General features: G+C 47.3%; 1 protein-coding gene across 1 annotated transcript in view; it reads right to left on the bottom strand.

Moving 5' to 3' along the window:
- Positions 1 to 17,811, bottom strand: part of TTLL3 (tubulin tyrosine ligase like 3) — a 29,034-nt gene that overhangs the window by 10,035 nt on the left and 1,188 nt on the right. Inside the window, 8 exon segments of the mRNA XM_007472250.1 lie at positions 3,724 to 4,159; positions 5,172 to 5,415; positions 8,516 to 8,664; positions 11,734 to 11,929; positions 13,168 to 13,266; positions 14,239 to 14,353; positions 16,624 to 16,721; positions 16,857 to 17,007. Of these exon segments, the coding sequence (XP_007472312.1) occupies positions 3,724 to 4,159; positions 5,172 to 5,415; positions 8,516 to 8,664; positions 11,734 to 11,929; positions 13,168 to 13,266; positions 14,239 to 14,353; positions 16,624 to 16,721; positions 16,857 to 17,007 (1,488 nt within the window).

Below are 17,811 nucleotides of genomic sequence, written 5' to 3'. Positions count from 1 at the left end.
GATACAGCCACTATGGAGAACAGCATGGAAGTTCCTTATAAAACTAAAAATAGAACTACCATATGACCCAGCAATCCCACTACTGGGCATATACCAAGAGAAAACCATAATTCGAAAAGACACATGCACCCCAATGTTCACTGCAGCACTATTTACAACAGCCATGTCATGGAAGCAACCTAAATGCCCACTGACAGATGAGTGGATAAAGAAGATGTGGTACATGTATACAGTGGAATAGTACTCAGCCATAAAGAGGAATGAAATTGGGTCATTTGTAGAGACGTGAATGGATCTAGAGACTGTCATACAGAATGAAGTAAGTCAGAAAGAGAAAAACAAATATCGTATATTAACGCATGTATGTGGAACCTAGAAAAATGGTACAGATGAACTGGTTTGCAGGGCAGAAATTGAGACGGAGATGTAGAGAACAAACGTATGGATACCAAGGGGGGGAAGCGGTGGCAGGGGAGTGGTGGTGGTGGTACGAACTGGGAGATTGGAATTGACATGTATACACTAATATGTATAAAATGGATAACTAATAAGAATCTGCTGTATAAAAAAATGAATAAAATAAAATTAAAAAAAAAAGACAACCTACCAAATGGGAGAAAATGTTTGTAAATCATTTGTAAGAGGTTTATATCCAAACAAACAAACACAATCTTTTTTTTTTTGGGGCTGCACTATGTGGCATGCGGGTTCTTAGTTCCCGGCCCAGGCATCTAACCCATGCCCCCTGCAGTGGAAGCGCGGAGTCTTAACCACTGGACCACAAGGGAAGTCCCCAAAATATATGAAGACAATCTGATTAGAAAATGGGCAGAGGATCTAAATAGACATTTTTCAGAAGAAGACACACAGATGGCCAACAGGTACATGAAAAGGTGCTCAACATCACTCAGCAACAGGGAAACGCAAATCAAAACCACAATGAGATATCACCTCACACCTGTTAGAATAGCTATCATCCAAAAGACAAAAAATTACAAGTGTTGGCGAGGATATAAAGAAAAGGGAACCCCTGTGCATGGTTGGTGGGAATGTAAATCGCTACAGGCACTACGGAAAACAGTATGGAGATTTCTCGAAAAGTTAAACATAAAACTACCATATGATCCAGCAATTCCACTTCTGGGTTTTTACCTGAGGAAATGAAAACACTAACTTGAAAAGATATCTGCAAGCCCATGTTCATGGCAGCATTATTTACAGTAACCAACACATGGAAGCAACCTAAGCATCCACTCATGGATGAGTACACAAAGAAAATGTGGTATATATAAATATACAACGGAATATTACTCAGCCATTAAAAAGAAGAAAACCTCAGGACTTCCCTGGCGGTCCAGTGGTTTAAGGCTCTGCACTACCACTGCAAGGGGGCATGGGTTCTATCCCTGGTCAGGGAACTAAGATCCCACATGCAGCATGGCGTGGCCCCAAAAAATAAATAAATAAAAAGAAGAAAATCTTGCCATTTGTGGCAATGTGGATAGACCTTGAGGGCATTATGCTAAGTGAAATAAGTCAGAAAGAGAAAGACAAACACCATATAATTTCAATTATATGTGGAATCTAAAATCAAAAACAAACTGAATTCGCTGATACAGAGAAAGATAGTTGGTGGATGGGCAAAGTGGGTGAAGGGGATAAAAAGTTACAAACTTTCAGTTACAAAATAAATAAGTCATGTAAGGTACAGAATGGTAACTATAGTTGATAATGCTGTATTGTATACTTGAAAGTTGCTGAGAAAGTAAATGCAAGGAAAAAAAATTTGTAACTGTGGTGATAGATGTTAACTAGACTTACTGTGGTGATCATTTCACAATATATACAAATATTATGTTGTACATCTGAAACTAACCATGTTGTATGTCAATGATATCTAAAAACAAAACAAAACAAAAAAAACTTCGGAGAAATCTAAGCCATGCCTAATAGGTCCTTTAAAGCAGCTACAGTCTTTTCAGCATCCCAAGTGTATACCTGTAGGTCTTATGATTAAGTCTTTAACACATTTTGAATTAAAAGACAGGGTTGCAGGCCCTCTCTGTTAACAGTAGGGCTTCTATAATTTTGAGGGCTGTTGTCCTACATCAGCCTCATGGAAGAGAGAAGGGTTTATCTCTAAGATTTGTGGACATGGCCTTTGTGTAATAAAATGGGTTATAAATTGATATACAAGAAACCCACAAGGCTTTTAAAAATATCAACTTGGACTGAAAGGGACAGATGCAATATGAAATGAAAGAGGCTTCTGTACCCCCAAAATTCTTTGAGCAGGTAACAGACTAAGAACTACCGAGCGTGATCACAGAAGAGGGAGGATGACTCAAGGTTGAACTGACTTCCCAATGGATGGAAGCAAGAGACACAGGGAACTCCTAGAAAGTAATAATGGATCCTAAGAGCAAAAGGAGAATTAAGTGCCAGGGTGGATTTCACAATTGCTATGGACTAATGATTCCTATGTACTTCACACCCTGCCTCTCCTTTCTGAGTGGGAGTATCTATTTAAAAAAAAAAAAAAAAAAGCAAAGAAAGGAAAGGAAAGAGACAAAACAACCAATGCAAAGCGTGAATCTTGATTACATGTTGGTTTACAAAACCAAAACAAAAAGACTTGGCTATAAGAGATTTTGGGAATAACTAGGATATTTGAAAAGTGCAGATGCATAGCCCCGAAACCAGTCATTTCGGGTCAACCTCTGGGGGTGGGTCTTCCTGACAATGGTACCTTTGGAAAACTTTCCAGGAGATTCGGGCCTGTGATCAGCATTTGGGAACCACTAAGTTAAAACTTTCCCTTCCCCTTTGCTTCATCTTATTTTCCTGCCCTTATGTTTCCTCATTTACATTTTTTGAAGCCAAAATGCCAATATATTAATTTAAGATACAATCAGTAACTGACAAAGACCAGGACACTTGGGTTATATGATCAGCACATTCTGTCCCTGTGGCCAAACTTTGATGGAAGCCTAATCCTAATCAGAAGGCTTAGGATACTTAATTTAATAACCACAGGAAATTACTTGCAGCGTTCAGAAACCCTTGAAGTCAGTTTTCTGACTTTTAAAAATCTTATTCCAATAAGTGGATTCAAATCTCTTTTTGGAACAAGGTAAAATAAATAACAACAACAACAATAACATAACAATAATAATAGCAGCCTCCTCAAATTGACTCTTACTATATGTGAGGCACTTTACAGTGATGGCATTTATCATAAAACACCTAACAACCTTACAAGATACTAACAATAGCTAAAACCTCTGTAGCATTTACTATGTGCCAGGCACCTCTAAAGTGCTTTACCTGTATCAGCTCATTTAATTTTCACAACCTTATGACGTAGGTACCATTTTCATTCCCACTCTACAAATAAGGAAAGTGAGACCCCTAGAGGTTAGGAATTTGAGCCAGGATTTGAACCCAGGGAGGTTTCAGAGTCTATGCTTTTAACACTATGCTACTGGCCTCTCTAGAAATATTATCCACACGTTAACTCATTTCATCTCCCAAACCCCAGGAGAAAGATGGTTATAGCATGTCCATCTTACAGATGGGGAAATGGAGGCTCAAGGGGGTGAAGTGGCTATACCCAGTCACTGTGGCAGGACCAGGACTTGAGCCGGGTTTAAGTGACCGCAAAGCCCTGAGCTCCACTATGGGAAGGCCTCCCTGGGTGCTGCCTGGGCCTGGCCACCTCACCTGTTTGTAGATGAGCTCGAAGGCCCCTGTGTCACAGCTGCGGTCCAGCCGCTGGTCGATGACCACGCGCAGGGTGTCGGCCTGTACGCCGGCACAGAGCCGGGCGGTGACAGCCGTGGAGGGTGCCATGGTGGGGCTGGCGTTGATCTCGATCAGCCAGGGCTGGAAGTCCTCACCGAACACAAAGTCAGCACCGTAGAGCTCGAAGCTGGCCTTCCGACACTGCACGGTGTCCTGGGAGGGCTGCAGGGCGTGGATCACCGCAGCTTTCATGCCAGGCACGATGATGGTGGACCAGGCGTTTGGTGCCCCCATCTCCTGCAGGTGGGCCTGGAACTTCTGGCTTGACCACATGTTGTCTGAGGGCAGCAGTGGGTGTCGGTGGCACGAATTCTCCAGGTGCTTCTGGATGGAGTTGTTGCACAGGTGCACGGAGCTGGGACAGAGAGCAGAAAGCTGAGGGCTGGCTCCCTGTGCCCCTCCCAGCCAAACGTGGGGAGGGCAGGCAAACCCCGGAACCAGCCCGGCGCACTCTGGACCGTTCAGCTTGAGGTGACAAAGGCCTCATCACATTCTTCTAGGGCCACTACCAGTCTTCACTCAGGACCTCTCTGAGGGCACTAACTACAGGGGCCACAGTGTTAAGTGCTTTGTGACAGTGTCAGTTAACCCTCCTAGTGCCTGGAAGATAAGAAGGTGGTTAAGAGTAAAGGCCCCATGGTCACCAAGACACGTGTTCAAGTTCTATCTTCATCGCTGACTGGTAAGACCTTACATAAGTCACTTAACCCATGGGCTCCTTTCAACATCTGTAAAATGGGGGTAAGTAACAGTACCCACTTCACCCGGTTTTCATGGAGGACTGAGATAACATACATGAAGTGCTTAGCAATCGTCACATACAGAGCACTCAGTAGCCGACAGCTATGAGCTCCATATTACTGCCTCCATTCTTCAGATGTGGCAACGGAAGCTTAAATACTGGTAAGTTTTCACCTGACCCAAGTCACAGAGCTTGGAAGCTTCAGAGATGGAACTTGAACCGAGGGCTCAACAGGCTTCCTCTCCCCCGAAATGAACGCTGCAACCTGCCTCTCTCCTCTCGCATTTCTCCTGATCTCCCTTTACGCCGCTCTACATCCTTTCTTCCATAACACATATCACTTTTAACCCATTAGATGATTTTACTGATTATGTTCATGGCTTGTCTGTTTCTCCCTGTTAGAATATGAACTCTTGAGGGCTGGGCTCGTTTTGTTCACTGCTGTGTCCCACGTGCCTAGAACACTGAATGGCACAGGGTACACAAACAGGTGGTTGGATGGATAGAGGCCTGCCTGCCTGCAGAGTGTGTTTGGAGCCCCGCATTGCCTTGGAATTGCTGCTTCCTGCCAGCTCCCCAGCTAGACTGGGAGCTCATGGGAGTGAGGGTTCTGGGGGAGGCTCACTTGTCCAGGTTCTTCAAGGAGAAGGGCTGTGTAGAGAAGCGGATGTAGCTGTCGCGGTAGAACCACACAGTAAGTGGGTTCCAGTCAGTCACCAGGAACCACTGTCTCAGATCAAACTTGGTGCCAAAGATGAGCAGTGGCTGCTCAATATACTTCTGCACCACCCACTTGCCATCCTTCATCATCACGGGATTGCCGTCCACCAGCTTCAGCATCTCCTCCAGGTGGTCCATGCACATGATGCCTTCGGGGGAAACAGGGTGGTCAGGGATCAGGCCAGGCTTGGGCTGGGAGATGGGTCAGGGGACCATCATCCCCAAAGGACTGATAGGCCCAAATGGGTAAGCCTGCCCCCTTCTCCCTGTTCCCTTTGGGAAAGCTGAGAATCTGCTAAGGATTTACAGTTTTAAAAAAAATTAACCAGTTTTATTTGATGAAAAGGAATATATGTACGGATAACAATTCAAACAGTATTGGGCTTTTTAAAAAACCATGTGCATAAATGACTTTGATTAGTTTTTCACAATAACTAATGGAATATAAAACAACAGAAGTGAAAAGTAGGCAGTACAAAAGGGTACACAATTAAAAAAAATACATCTCCTTCCCCAGAGGCAGCCAAGTGCTGCTTCCAGGTCCTATGGATAGGCTCCCAGGTTATGGAAGAGTTGTATGTGCCTCAGTTTCATAGGATTCTATGCATTTAAACATGCTAAGGAATTAGAACACTGCTTGGCACTTGGTGAGCATCCAGTAAATGGTAACTCATATCATTATTACTAGTTACCTGTGGAAAACATCTCTAGCTATAGATCGGCTGGCTCAAAGGGTATGTGCATTTTTTCACTTTATAGAACAAAGATGTTCTACCAATTTGCACTCCCAGTAAGTGTATGAGATTGTGTGTTCGCCCACGTTCTATCAACACTGTTGATGATTTATTTTTGCCATTCTCTTAGGTAGAATGATATTTTAATTTTATCTGTTTTATAACGAGTGAAGTTAAGTATCTTATGCTAAAAAGGCATTATTTTAATGCTGATATATACAGTTGACCCTTGAACAACACGGGGAGTAGGAGCGCCAACCCTCTGAGCAGTCAAAAATTCTCATATAACTTTACAGTAGGCCCCCTGTATCCGTGGTTCCGCATCCACGGATTCAACCAACAACAGATCATGTAGTACTGAAGTATGTATACAGCGAAAGAAATCCGCATATATGTGGACCCACACAGTTCAAACCCACGTTGTTCAAGGGTCTACAGTAAGAATCACAAGGCAAACAAACACACAAAGCAATCTCATTTCTTCATTGTCTGGCGCCTCAAACAGTCTGATTGCCCGCCAATGGCACAGAATAACTTGTCTGGGTTCCCAAGCCAGATCCTTTCTCAAATGGCCAGAATGATCACTAAGATTCCTAATAACATGACGCCTTGTATAGCCAAAGATTGAGGCTGTTCATGACCTCTGACCCAGCAATTTCACTTTTAGGAATTTATCCTAAGGAAATAAAGGGAAAGGCTACTAAGATATCTGCACAGGATATTCATCACAGTGTTGCTTGTAATAGCAATTCATCAATCAATAATCAAATAAACAGGAAAAAAAATGGTGGCCATCTAAATATCCATCAGAAAAGGATTAGGTAAGACCATGAGAGTACATCTAAACAAGATTAGACTATGCAGCTGTAAAACAGAATGAGGTAAGAAAGCACATACTGTACTGTTATATAAAATTCAAAAACAGGCAACACTAATCTATGGTGTTATAAGTCAGAATAGGGGTTCCCATTGCGGGGAGGTAGAGACCTAGAGATGGCATGGGAGAGGGCCCTCTAGGGTGCAGGTAGTGTTGTATTTCACGACCTGGGTGCTGTTCCCACGAGTGTGCTCACTATGTGACAATTCACTGAGTTGTGACAATTCACAATGCATATCCTTTTCAGTGAAGTATATTTTACATATTTCAATTAAGTTTTTCTAAAAATGGAGAGAAAATGTTGAAATACTTTGGGATTCACTGTATTATTCTCTCTGCTTTTGTGTACGTTTGAAAAGTGTCTATAATAATAAGCTAAAAACAGGCGGGGAAGAAAAGCAGATCTAGATGTACTAAAATGGGGTGATCTCCAAGATCTACTGTTAAGAAGAAAGAAAGGTGCAAAAAATAAATGAGTAATACTCACTGATATGGAAAGATATAATAAATGAAAAAAGGAAGCTACCAAATAGTATGCTGTTATTCAAAATAAAACATGCACACACTCTCCAGATGCATAGAAGTATAGAAAGAAACACATCACAAGGTGAATTGTAGTTATCTCAGTGAAATCAAGGGTGCCTTTGCTTCCTTCCACTTTTCTGTACTGTCTGATCTTTTTTTAAAAAATAACAAATACGTATTTTCATACCTGGAAAAAACTAACAAAACTATTTCCAAGGTAGAAAAAGAAAAGACTATGATGCTGGTTTTGAAAAGACATCCCAACAGGAGTGTCCCATAGTGTGTGGAGCTGCGACAGCTTCACTTGGACATGAACAAATTCACCCAAGGGCAGGCAGTACATGGAGCCATCTGCTGCCAGAAGTCTGTTTTTTACATCTTGGAAGTCCTTAACCATCTTTTAAAGGCTGGTCTAATGCACCACCCCAGCTTGCTGGCTGCCCTGTTCGAATTCCATTCATGCTGAGCAGTCAGAATAATAGCTGCTATTACATAGCAGGTACTCTGTAAAAGCGCAGGATCTAAGCACTTTTCATATATGATTCTCATGTAATCCTCTCAGGTAGGCATTATTGGCTTCATTTTAACAATGATGAAAATGAGGCACGGAAGAGGTTAACTAACCTGCTCCAGGTCTTACGGATATTAGGAGGCAGAGCTGGGGTTTGAATCCAGGAAGTCTCGCTCCCAGCATCCATACCCTTGACCCCTGTACTATACCCTCACAAGAATGCACTGGTCAAATATGAGAGCCCTTAGATGACAATCAACTGCATGTGAGTATCACCAGACCTGCCTAAAGCATTAACCTAAACCCTCAGGGCAGGAGAGGAGGTGCTGACATCATCATCACAGCAGCCAACATTGATGGGGTAGCTACTGTGCCAGGCACCATGCTGAGTGGTAGATGTACTACCTTGTTTAATCCTCAACAGATGAGGGAACTGAGGTTCAGAGAAGTGATATAACTTGCTCAAGTTCACACAGCATATAAGTAGCAGAGCTGGGATTCGAACCTAGGTAGTTTGGCTCCAACAGAACCTGTACTATTTAACTTCCCTGGCCTCTAGCTGGGGAGGGTGTAGGGTGCTGGTACAGGAAGCTGACCCCCACCTCGTCCACGGGACTTGGCTCCCGGCTTCACGATCCAGATGTTGCGATCTCCTTCCATGTCCATCTGGGGCACCACGGCCCGCAGCTGCTGCAGGATGTCCTCACAGCGCTGGACCTGAGTGTCGAGGTACCTGAGTTCTGCCCCCTCGCTGTAGGGAGATGATGGGACTTGGGCAGGGCTGGGCCTGGGGGTATCCTGGTGAACAAGGCAAGGGGAGACAAAAGCTCCCTGGCCATGGTTCAACCAGCTTTGGTCACGCCCTTCCCCTAGAGATCCAGATAGGTCTCTCCCAAACGTCCAGTCCCACGCTCAGGCTGTCCCCCAAATCCACCCTGCCCAGGGCACCGTCCCAGACTGCTGGAATGGGAGAGGATGGGGACATTCTACCTACTGCACCCCCCTCACTCCAACACTCCACCTTCTGCCACCTCCCTTTCTATTACATTAAAACTGCCTTTGATAGAATTTAATCATACCAGCATCAAACGATGAGGCACCACTATGTGCCAGGCACTGTGCCAAGGGCTTTATCTATATTATCACTAATCCATCTCCAGGGAGATGTTACTGGTCCCATTTTAGAGAAGTATAAACTGAAGGTTGGAGAGTTGAGGGATGTGCCCAAGGCCACACACTGAGTTAAGTGGCAGGATGCAAACTCCATTCTTCCTGATTCTTCCATCCACAGGTGCTTTTGGGGGTTCATTCCCCTCCTAATCAGAACCTAACACTGGTTGATAGGTGGGCCCCTTCCTAGTCTAATTCTTTTTTTTTGCGGTACGTGGGCCTCTCACTGCTGTGGCCTCTCCCGCTGCGGAGCACAGGCTCCGGACGCGCAGGCTCAGCGGCCATGGCTCACGGGCCCAGCCGCTCCGCGGCATGTGGGATCTTCCCGGACTGGGGCACGAACCCGTGTCCCCTGCATCGGCAGGTGGACTCTCAAGCACTGTGCCACCAGGGAAGCCCCTTAGTCTAATTCTTTTCTAGCACATCTGTATCAAACATCTCCTTGATTTATTTCTCTTCCCATCACTTACCACCTGACACCCAGACTGATTTGGTTACTGCCTGTCTCCGCTCACTGGAACATAAGCTTTATGAGAGCAGGAACATTTTTTGCAGTTGTTATTCTCTGCTGCAGTCCCAACCCCAAGCAGTACCCGGCACTTCTTAGGCGCTCCCTGAAAGTTTGTTAACTGAATGACTGGTTGGATAAGTAAGTCCTCTGGTGGGAGCTGGCCTCAGCAACTGGGCTGTACTGACAAGGGCTCATGGACAAAGAGGGACCTGTTCCCTACAGGACACAGAATGTCCTCAGCTAAACCAAGTCACAAAATACCCCAGATGGTAGCCTCATCCAAACTCTCCCATTTGTTTTCTTCTGAATGAATACGAAGGAAGCTTCCACTGGATGGTAACGTCTCTTTAACATCTTAGCCTCTTGAATGTCTCCAGCCGGGGAGAACTTGTCTCTCTGTTGCTAAGGCAGGAGCAGAAGCAGCAGCTGGGCAGTGCCAGGAACGGGGACAGTCAGATGGAGGGGGCTTGGCAAGGCCTCTTACTCACACGTAAGTCCTGGCTCTTCTATTTCCACAAGGTTTGCTGGAAACTTTTCTGTGGCCATGGCATAAAGAATCTGCTGAGCAAATCTGTGATTTGGCCCAGGAAAGTGTCACGTGGTGGTGGCAGGGGCACGTGCAACTTGAAAAAGTGTATTCAACATGACAATATGATTTTATATTTAGCAAAAAAAAAAAACACCAGTGTTTCTGTGGAAAGTGAACCTTGATAAAAGCCTGGTTGGTGGGGGGAGCGGGGGAAAAAATAAAAGCCTGGCTGGTGCATCATGGATTTGTTTTTTTAAAAATTGAGAAGCAGCGGTAAATACCGAATAAATTAATAAAAGCTAATGATCTGTACTGAACAATTCAAGGCAATGTTATATGATGTAATATTTTCTGTAATCCTGACTTTTGAGAGGTTCCTCCAGCCCCCAACTTGCCCCACATCCAGAAATGCAGAGGATTGACATTCTTTCCACCTACGGTTCTAACTCAGTCCTGATCATTCTTAATTTAAGAAGGGTGGCTTCATGTTTTCTGCAGGTGAGGGGAAAGTATGGGGTCACCTAGTTTTTGTTTCCCAATGTTTAAAAACAGATACAAATGAATTATTCATCAATGATATGGGTTTGCTTGGTAAGTCATTCGTCCAAAGTTCATTTATTAGTTCTTCAGTCTCCCCTACCAATCATTAAATCTGTCTGTTCCTTTCTATTCTAACACCATGCCAGCTGAGGCCCCTGGCACTCCCCCGCAGCTTACTGCTGTGTGCCCCTGAGGGCAGGGACTTCGTTTCATTTCTGGAGCCTGGCACAACTCCTGGCACACAGGAGGGGCTTGGTAAATGTCGAGTGTGCTCCTGGCTTCAGGGCCCTCCTCCGTCTAGGCTCTCCTACACACTCTGTTGAACAGAGTCTCTCTACAACAGCTCCAGGTCCATCTCAATACTCCTTTGGTCTGCTCAAGAACCTTTTCCCAGAGTGTGTTCTGCAAACGCAACCGCTCAGGATGCTGGGGGCGGGGGGCTGGGGTCACCTAAGTACAGGATATACTGCACACTCTGTCTCTCTTGGAGGTTTATACCACCAATAGGTTCTGAAAAGTCCTGCATCAAGGAAACCTATTTTAACTAACTTTGTTTAACCCAATGTTTTCCAAATGTGATGGACCTGCAGGATAAAATCTAAATGACTTAATAGAGTCTTACTTTGTGAGTGAAAACTACGAGTCAGTGCTGAGAACATCATACAAACTATGCTGTCTAATCCTACCTTTCAGGCAGACATTATTTTTAAACCAATTTTACATTTGAGAGAAGCAAAGCTCAAAAAGATTAGTGATGTTCTCAAGGTCACAGAGCTTGGAAGCGGCAAAGGCAGACTCAGGTCTATCTGACAGCACAGCCATGATCTTGGTCACTATGCTATGTCAAGATCTGGGAACAGTAGTTTGGACCCTATTATGAAGGCAGTGGGAGCTCTTGGGGGTTCTGAAGGAGAATAGTAGGGTGAATGAAATGGGGAGGTTTGGAGAGAGATGGGGGGCAGCACTCGACAGAGAGGGTCTGTCCCTGAGCATCAGCTCAGAACACGGAAGCTGCCCGAGAGCAAGGAGCACCTGCCATGCCCCGTGGCCAGGGCTGCAGAGGTACTCACTGGACCACTTGATAGTAGCGCTGGAGGAAGAGGGACCAGCCCTCAGGGCTCAGGTAGAGCGGAGCCTCCATGTCCTTGTCAATGTCCACGTGGGCCACGTAGTTAAGGTGCTCCTCGCAGGCGCACAGAGCCTCATCCACAAACTCTGGGGACACCGTCACCGGCTTCTTCTCTTGTTTCTTGGGCTGCTTGTCTCCTGTAGAGACAGGGAGGGGGCTGTCACTATCCCGTATGCCATGGCCCCCACTGCCCCAAGGCCTGTCACTTACCTGAGACTTCACCCTAAATACACCTGAGGCCCAGCACACACCTGCATCCCCTACTGCCCTGGGACCTATCACTCACCTGGGGCTTTTGTTCTAAATTCACCTGCGGCCCCAGGGCTCACCCTTGGCCCCCAGTGCCCCAGGACCTATCACTCATTTGAGGCTCCACCCTAAATGTCCCCGAAGCATCTCAGCACCTATAACCCCAGCACACACCTCTCCGTGCAGCCTCTCCGTGCTTGGGAGTTCTGACACACCTGAGGCCCTTGTGCCCCTGCTCCCGACACACGACAGTCTTCTTTGCACCTGACACACCCAAGAGACAGCAATTGGGCCGTCGGCCTCTGGAAGAGCCAGGGATTTTCCTCCTCCCAGTAGAGCTGCCCCTCACTTCTTCGAATCCCTGGCTGATGAGACCCTGGGTTACAGGGTGGAGGCTGTGAGGTAGGAGCTAAGTCCAGAGAGGGAAAAGGCAAGCAATGGGTTGAGCCAGCAGGCAGTGAGGGACTCTCTGTGTCCCCCTTCACAAGGCACAAGGAGTCCTCAGACCACGTGAAACTACATGGTTTCACAGCTTCCTCTCCTCACAGACCTGAGCTCCCCACAGGGCAGGGATGGACCACATCCTCTTAGTCTGTCCTCTCTAGAGTACTTGGCCACATGCCAGGCCCATGGGAGGGCTGAATGAGGCAGTGGGTCAATTAACAAATGTATAGGAAGACACTTGGGTAGGTGGTTGGGACAGAAAAATGATGAGTGGATGGGCCGGAGGACACATAGGTGGTGGATGGCTGGATGGAAAAGAGGTAAATGGATGGCGAGACAAGGACAGATAGGTAGATAGGTAGGAAGGTGGAGTGGCTAGACGGATAGGGAGAGAGGAGCTGAGAGAAGTAGGTGAATGAACAGAACGACAGTCAGGGGGAAGATGAATGGATGGATGAATGGGTAGGTGCATGAGTTGGGTGGGTGAGTAGGTAGGCAGATGGATGGACAAAGGGTGGACAGATGGGTGGATAAATGTACGGATGCGCTGGTAGGAAGGGGTGGTGGATGGGCAGATGGATGAGAAAAATACAAAGACAGATGCATGGATGAACAGGTGGACGGATGTGTGGCTGGGTGGGAGGATAAGAGACTGGGGGGTGGAGGTAACCACAGTACTTACCTGGGGCCTCTTCCTCTTCTGCTTGGATAGAGTATGACTTCCATTCTGACTTTACCACCAGCTTGAGAACGTTGCGGGCAGCTGTCAGCCAGAAGTCCTCTGCTCCCGGGGCAGGGGATACCCTGCTCAGCCTCTAGGCTCCAGGCCTGTTCTAGTTCCGGAACCTGAGCATGACCTGCCCCATTTTGGATCCGGAACCTGACTACTGTTTCTGACTCTAGAACCCGGATTAGAACCTGGCTTCTGTTTCAACTGTAGAACCAGATCCAGAACCTCCCCTGACTTGGATCATATTCTACCTTCAGAATCATGCCTGGATCTGCTGTCTGATTTCTCTGCCTGGATCTGCTGGCTGATTTCTCTCTTCTGTTCCTGATCCACTTTTTTTTTTTTTTTTTTTTTCAACCACTGCGCCACCAGGGAAGCCCTAGTAGGCTTTTTTAGGGCCGAATTTTTCTCCCAATTGTTATTAACCAGCTGCATTTTTTTTTTTTTTTTTTTTTTTGGTGATTTTTCTTAAATTTTATTTTTTAATTGATGTATAGTTGATTTACAATGTCCTGATCCACTTCTGATATTTATCTAGCCTGAGAACCAGACCTTGGCCCAAAATCTGTATCAGATTTGGAGACTAATTTAAACCTAGCATCTAATCTGGATCCAAATTCTGACCTGAATTTAGAGCATGTGCTGGAGTTGGAGCCTATTCTGCCTGAGAATCCCAAAGTCTAGAGCCTTTTCTAGATTTGGAACCCAGTCTAGCCAGTGGAATCTGACACAGGGTTGGAACTTTTTTGAGCTTGGTTGAGTTTGTCTGGATTCCAAAGTCAACCAAGCAACCAACTTTTAGAACCTGCTCTAGAAAGTAAGATAAGCTACATCAGCTCTTCTGGAGGTCTGGGTTGACCAAGGCAGGAGGCTCACTAAGGGAGGCACATTAGGAAAAGATAAGGACATCTGCTGGGGTAGATGAGGGCATGAGGAGGGGCCCTTTACTCTCCAAAACCAGCCAGGGCTTTAGCTCTCTTCCTTCGGCTTGAGGGTCCAGGCATGGGGCTGGCATCTCCTTACCTATGAAGGCCTTTCTGTCATCCTCAGCCCCCAGGCGGTAGCAGCGTGGGAAGAAGGAGTCGGCATCGGCCCCGTCAAACCACGGCAGATTCCGGAGGTTGAGACATAGACCCACCTATGGAGTTAGCCACTGAGGGGGCAGGGTGGGACTGGCCCAGAGGGCCTCCAAGGGCCCCCACACTTGGCACACACCCAGACAGCTCAAGGGGACCCTGCTTGGACGTGCTCAGAGCCTCTGCCCCACTTGCTAGGCTTGAGCCGCTCATGTCCACCTCCCCGTGTTGCCCATGTGGTTCCTCCGTCGAGTATGCCCCACATCCTTCCTATCCACTCTTTCACACCCTTAAATACCTGCCTTCTCTAGGAATCTTCCCAGTCCACACTAATAATATACTAGCAGGTCTCAGTTATAAAGCCTATCATTCTTGCCATAACCCTAGAAGGTAGGTCTTACTGGTATTCTCATTTAAAGATGAGGAACCTGGGCTTCCCTGGTGGCGCAGTGGTTAAGAATCCGCCTGCCAATGCAGGGGACACGGGTTCAGTCTCTGGTCTGGGAAGATCCCACATACCGTGGAGCAACTAAGCCCGCGCGCCATGACTACCGGGCCTGCGCTCTAGAGCCCGCGGGCCACAACTACTGAGGCCCGTGCACCTAGAGCCCGTGCTCCACAATGAGCGAAGCCACCGCAATGAGAAGCCCGTGCACCGCAACAAAGAGTAGGCCCCGCTCGCCGCAACTAGAGAAAGCCCCTGCGCAGCAACAAAGACCCAAAGCAGCCAAAAATAAATAAATTAAAAAAAAAGAAAATGAGGGACCTGAGGCTCAGAGAGGTGAAGTCACTTGTTAATAAACCCAGCTAAGATATAATGGATCCATCAGCCAGATATGCTCTGCTTGGAGAGAAGGGTCCTCCTGTTCACAATCACCCGACATGGTGCTTGTTCTGTCTCCAGATCCCATTTGGAACCTGGAGTCTATATTAGGCATCATGTCCACATGTGCCAGACATGCTGCAGGGGTTGGATTTGAACCCAGGCGTGTTCGAATCCCACTGAGTCATATACCTCCCCATCTCCTGAAAACTCTTACTGACGAGGAGAACAGGGAGCGGGGTTGCCGGCCCAAGGGCAGTCAAAGGGAGGGGGGGGGGGGGGGGGGGTTAGAAGCTGCCATGCCCGCGCCCTGGAGAGCCCACCTTTGTGGTAAAGGAGCCCGCCCGGGCATAGTGGTTTATCATTTGATCCTTGGAGAGGAAGCGACAGTCCAGCACGTCCCGTCGAGTGGTCCAGATGAAGTAGGGGATCTCGTTCCGAACCATGCGCGACTGTGGGGAGGGGAGGAGACAGGGGAGGCTAATGTGGGCAGCACAAGGCCCGAGGAGGCTTCTTCCCGCACTGCTGGGCAAGGTGGGTGAATGGAAGCAGAGGATGCTACCAAGGGGGCCTCTAGCCCACGCGCCATCTTTGTGTACGTTAAGAAAAGACACCTCTTACTCCGGGGCACACACTGGGTGAGCAGAGAGCAGGTGAGCTCGCAGCTCCTTTGGCCAGGTGCCCCCAGGCAGTGACCAAGCCCCACAACTGAACGCCACACCTTGTTCTGGCTCTTGGCCATGAGTGACTTGCTCAGTGGCGTGACTGTGACTCCCAGCTGATGGGCACACAGCATGTGACAAAGGCTCTCTCGTGGGCTCCACCTCTCTCCGTCCTTCCTGCAACTCTGGGAGGTAGGATTATTGATAACCTGTAACACCATGTGCCAGGCCCTGTTCTAAGCTTGCCATGTCAACTCATTTAATCCTCACCACGACCCTATGAGGTAGGTGCTACCATTATCCCATTTCACAGATGAGGCAACTGAGGCACAGGGACTTGTCCAAGGGCTCACAAGGTTGGACCATATGGAAGTGGCAGTCCTCAACCTCGCCTGACAGACGAAAATGGCAGTTTGGTCTAGTTCAGCTCAGTAAGTGGTGGTGCCAAGATTGAAAGCCAAGTGTCCCCATCTCAGCACACACACCCTCCACAACATCGTATCAGCCTCTTTTAAAACGTTTTAAACCCTTCCTGCTAGCCTTCCCTTGCTGGAGACGGGGGAAGATGAACTATGGGGTTTTTATTTGGAAGGGGGAATTACCAGGCGTGGAGGCTGTGCCGGCTTCTGATAACAACCTATCAAACAGTTCTGAACCCAGGCCAGCCTTGTCTGTGTCCCTCACCACTCCACTGGCCTACCTAGGCTTTAGAAAAACAATCCATTTTTACCACAGATAGGGAAACTGAGGCCCAGAGAAGGAAAGGACTTGTCTGGGGTCACCCAGCTGGACTCTAGTGCTCTCCCTCAAACGAAGCAGACCCCTGTCCAGCCCCCTGGGCCCTCACCATCAGAGCATGCGTCCCATGCGGGTCATCAAATTCCAGTAAATCATCGAAGTCAAACAGCTGTGGTAGCCGGAATGCTTCATCCTCATCTTCGTCCTCTGTGGATGCAAAGACCAGGCCTGGTAAGGCCCCCGTCCCCACCCCACAGGCCCATATCACAGCCTCAACCCTGGGACGGCGGGAACCAAAGGGATGGGACTCAGGAAGTTTGGGGAAAGGGAGGGATTGCTCACCATCCTCAGTGGTGTCACCGTCCCCCAGACCCTTGTGTGGTGGTGGCAGCGCGGTACCCAAGGGATGGACCATCTTCTCCACCCAGCCCCTCCGGCGCAAAAGGCACCGGATCACAGGGTAGCAGCCTTGGATCATGAAAATCTTCTTCTGCTGCAAGGTGACAGAAGAATGCTTGTTCAGTAGGTACAGCCTAAGTGCCTCTCACAGGGGATATAATGGTGAACTAGACAGCGATGGCCTCTGCCTTCAGGAAATTTTTATATTCCAGAAGAGACAGGCTATAAATAAATAGAAAAATAATCTACATAGTAATCAGCATAAGAGTAACTATATTTATTTGCTAATATTTACTGAGCACCTACTATGTGTTAATCACTTATATACATTACTAACAATGATATGTATTTTTAATAGGTACTATTATGACCACTTAACTGGTTATGAAACAGAAACATAGAGAGATTGAGTAGCTTGGCCACACAGTGGTTAAGTGAAAGAGCAGGAATTTACATCCAGGCTGGCGAGCTCGAGAAACTGGATCTTAATGGGGACCCAGAGAAACACAGTCAGGGAAGGCTGAGAAGGAGCCAGGAATGTGCAGAGCCGGGCATGTGCAAAGGTCTTGAGGCTGGAGATGTTGGGAGGAACTGGAAGGAAGCCAGGGTGAATGGAGTGTGGAAAATGAGGGGGAGACCTCCTGAGAGGTAGGAGCAGACTGTGGAAGGTCCTGCAGGCCTTGGAACGAACTTGAATTTTATATTAAGAGTAGCATGAAGCAATAAAGTGAAGGGAGGGAGTGACATAGTTGGAGGCTGTAAGTGTGGCTTGCTGGCTTGCTGTCGTATGGAAAACAGATGGAGGGGACAAGGATGGAAGCAGGGAGATGAGTCAGAAGGCTGTTGTGGGGCTTCCCTGGTGGCGCAGTGCTTGAGAGTCCGCCTGCCGATGCAGGAG

Source organism: Lipotes vexillifer, unplaced genomic scaffold (genome assembly GCF_000442215.2).
Source record: "Lipotes vexillifer unplaced genomic scaffold, Lipotes_vexillifer_v1.1 scaffold261, whole genome shotgun sequence".
Classification (NCBI taxonomy): domain Eukaryota; kingdom Metazoa; phylum Chordata; class Mammalia; order Artiodactyla; family Lipotidae; genus Lipotes; species Lipotes vexillifer.
The sequence above is the reverse complement of the archived record's forward strand: the minus strand, read 5'-3'. Positions and strand labels throughout refer to the sequence as shown.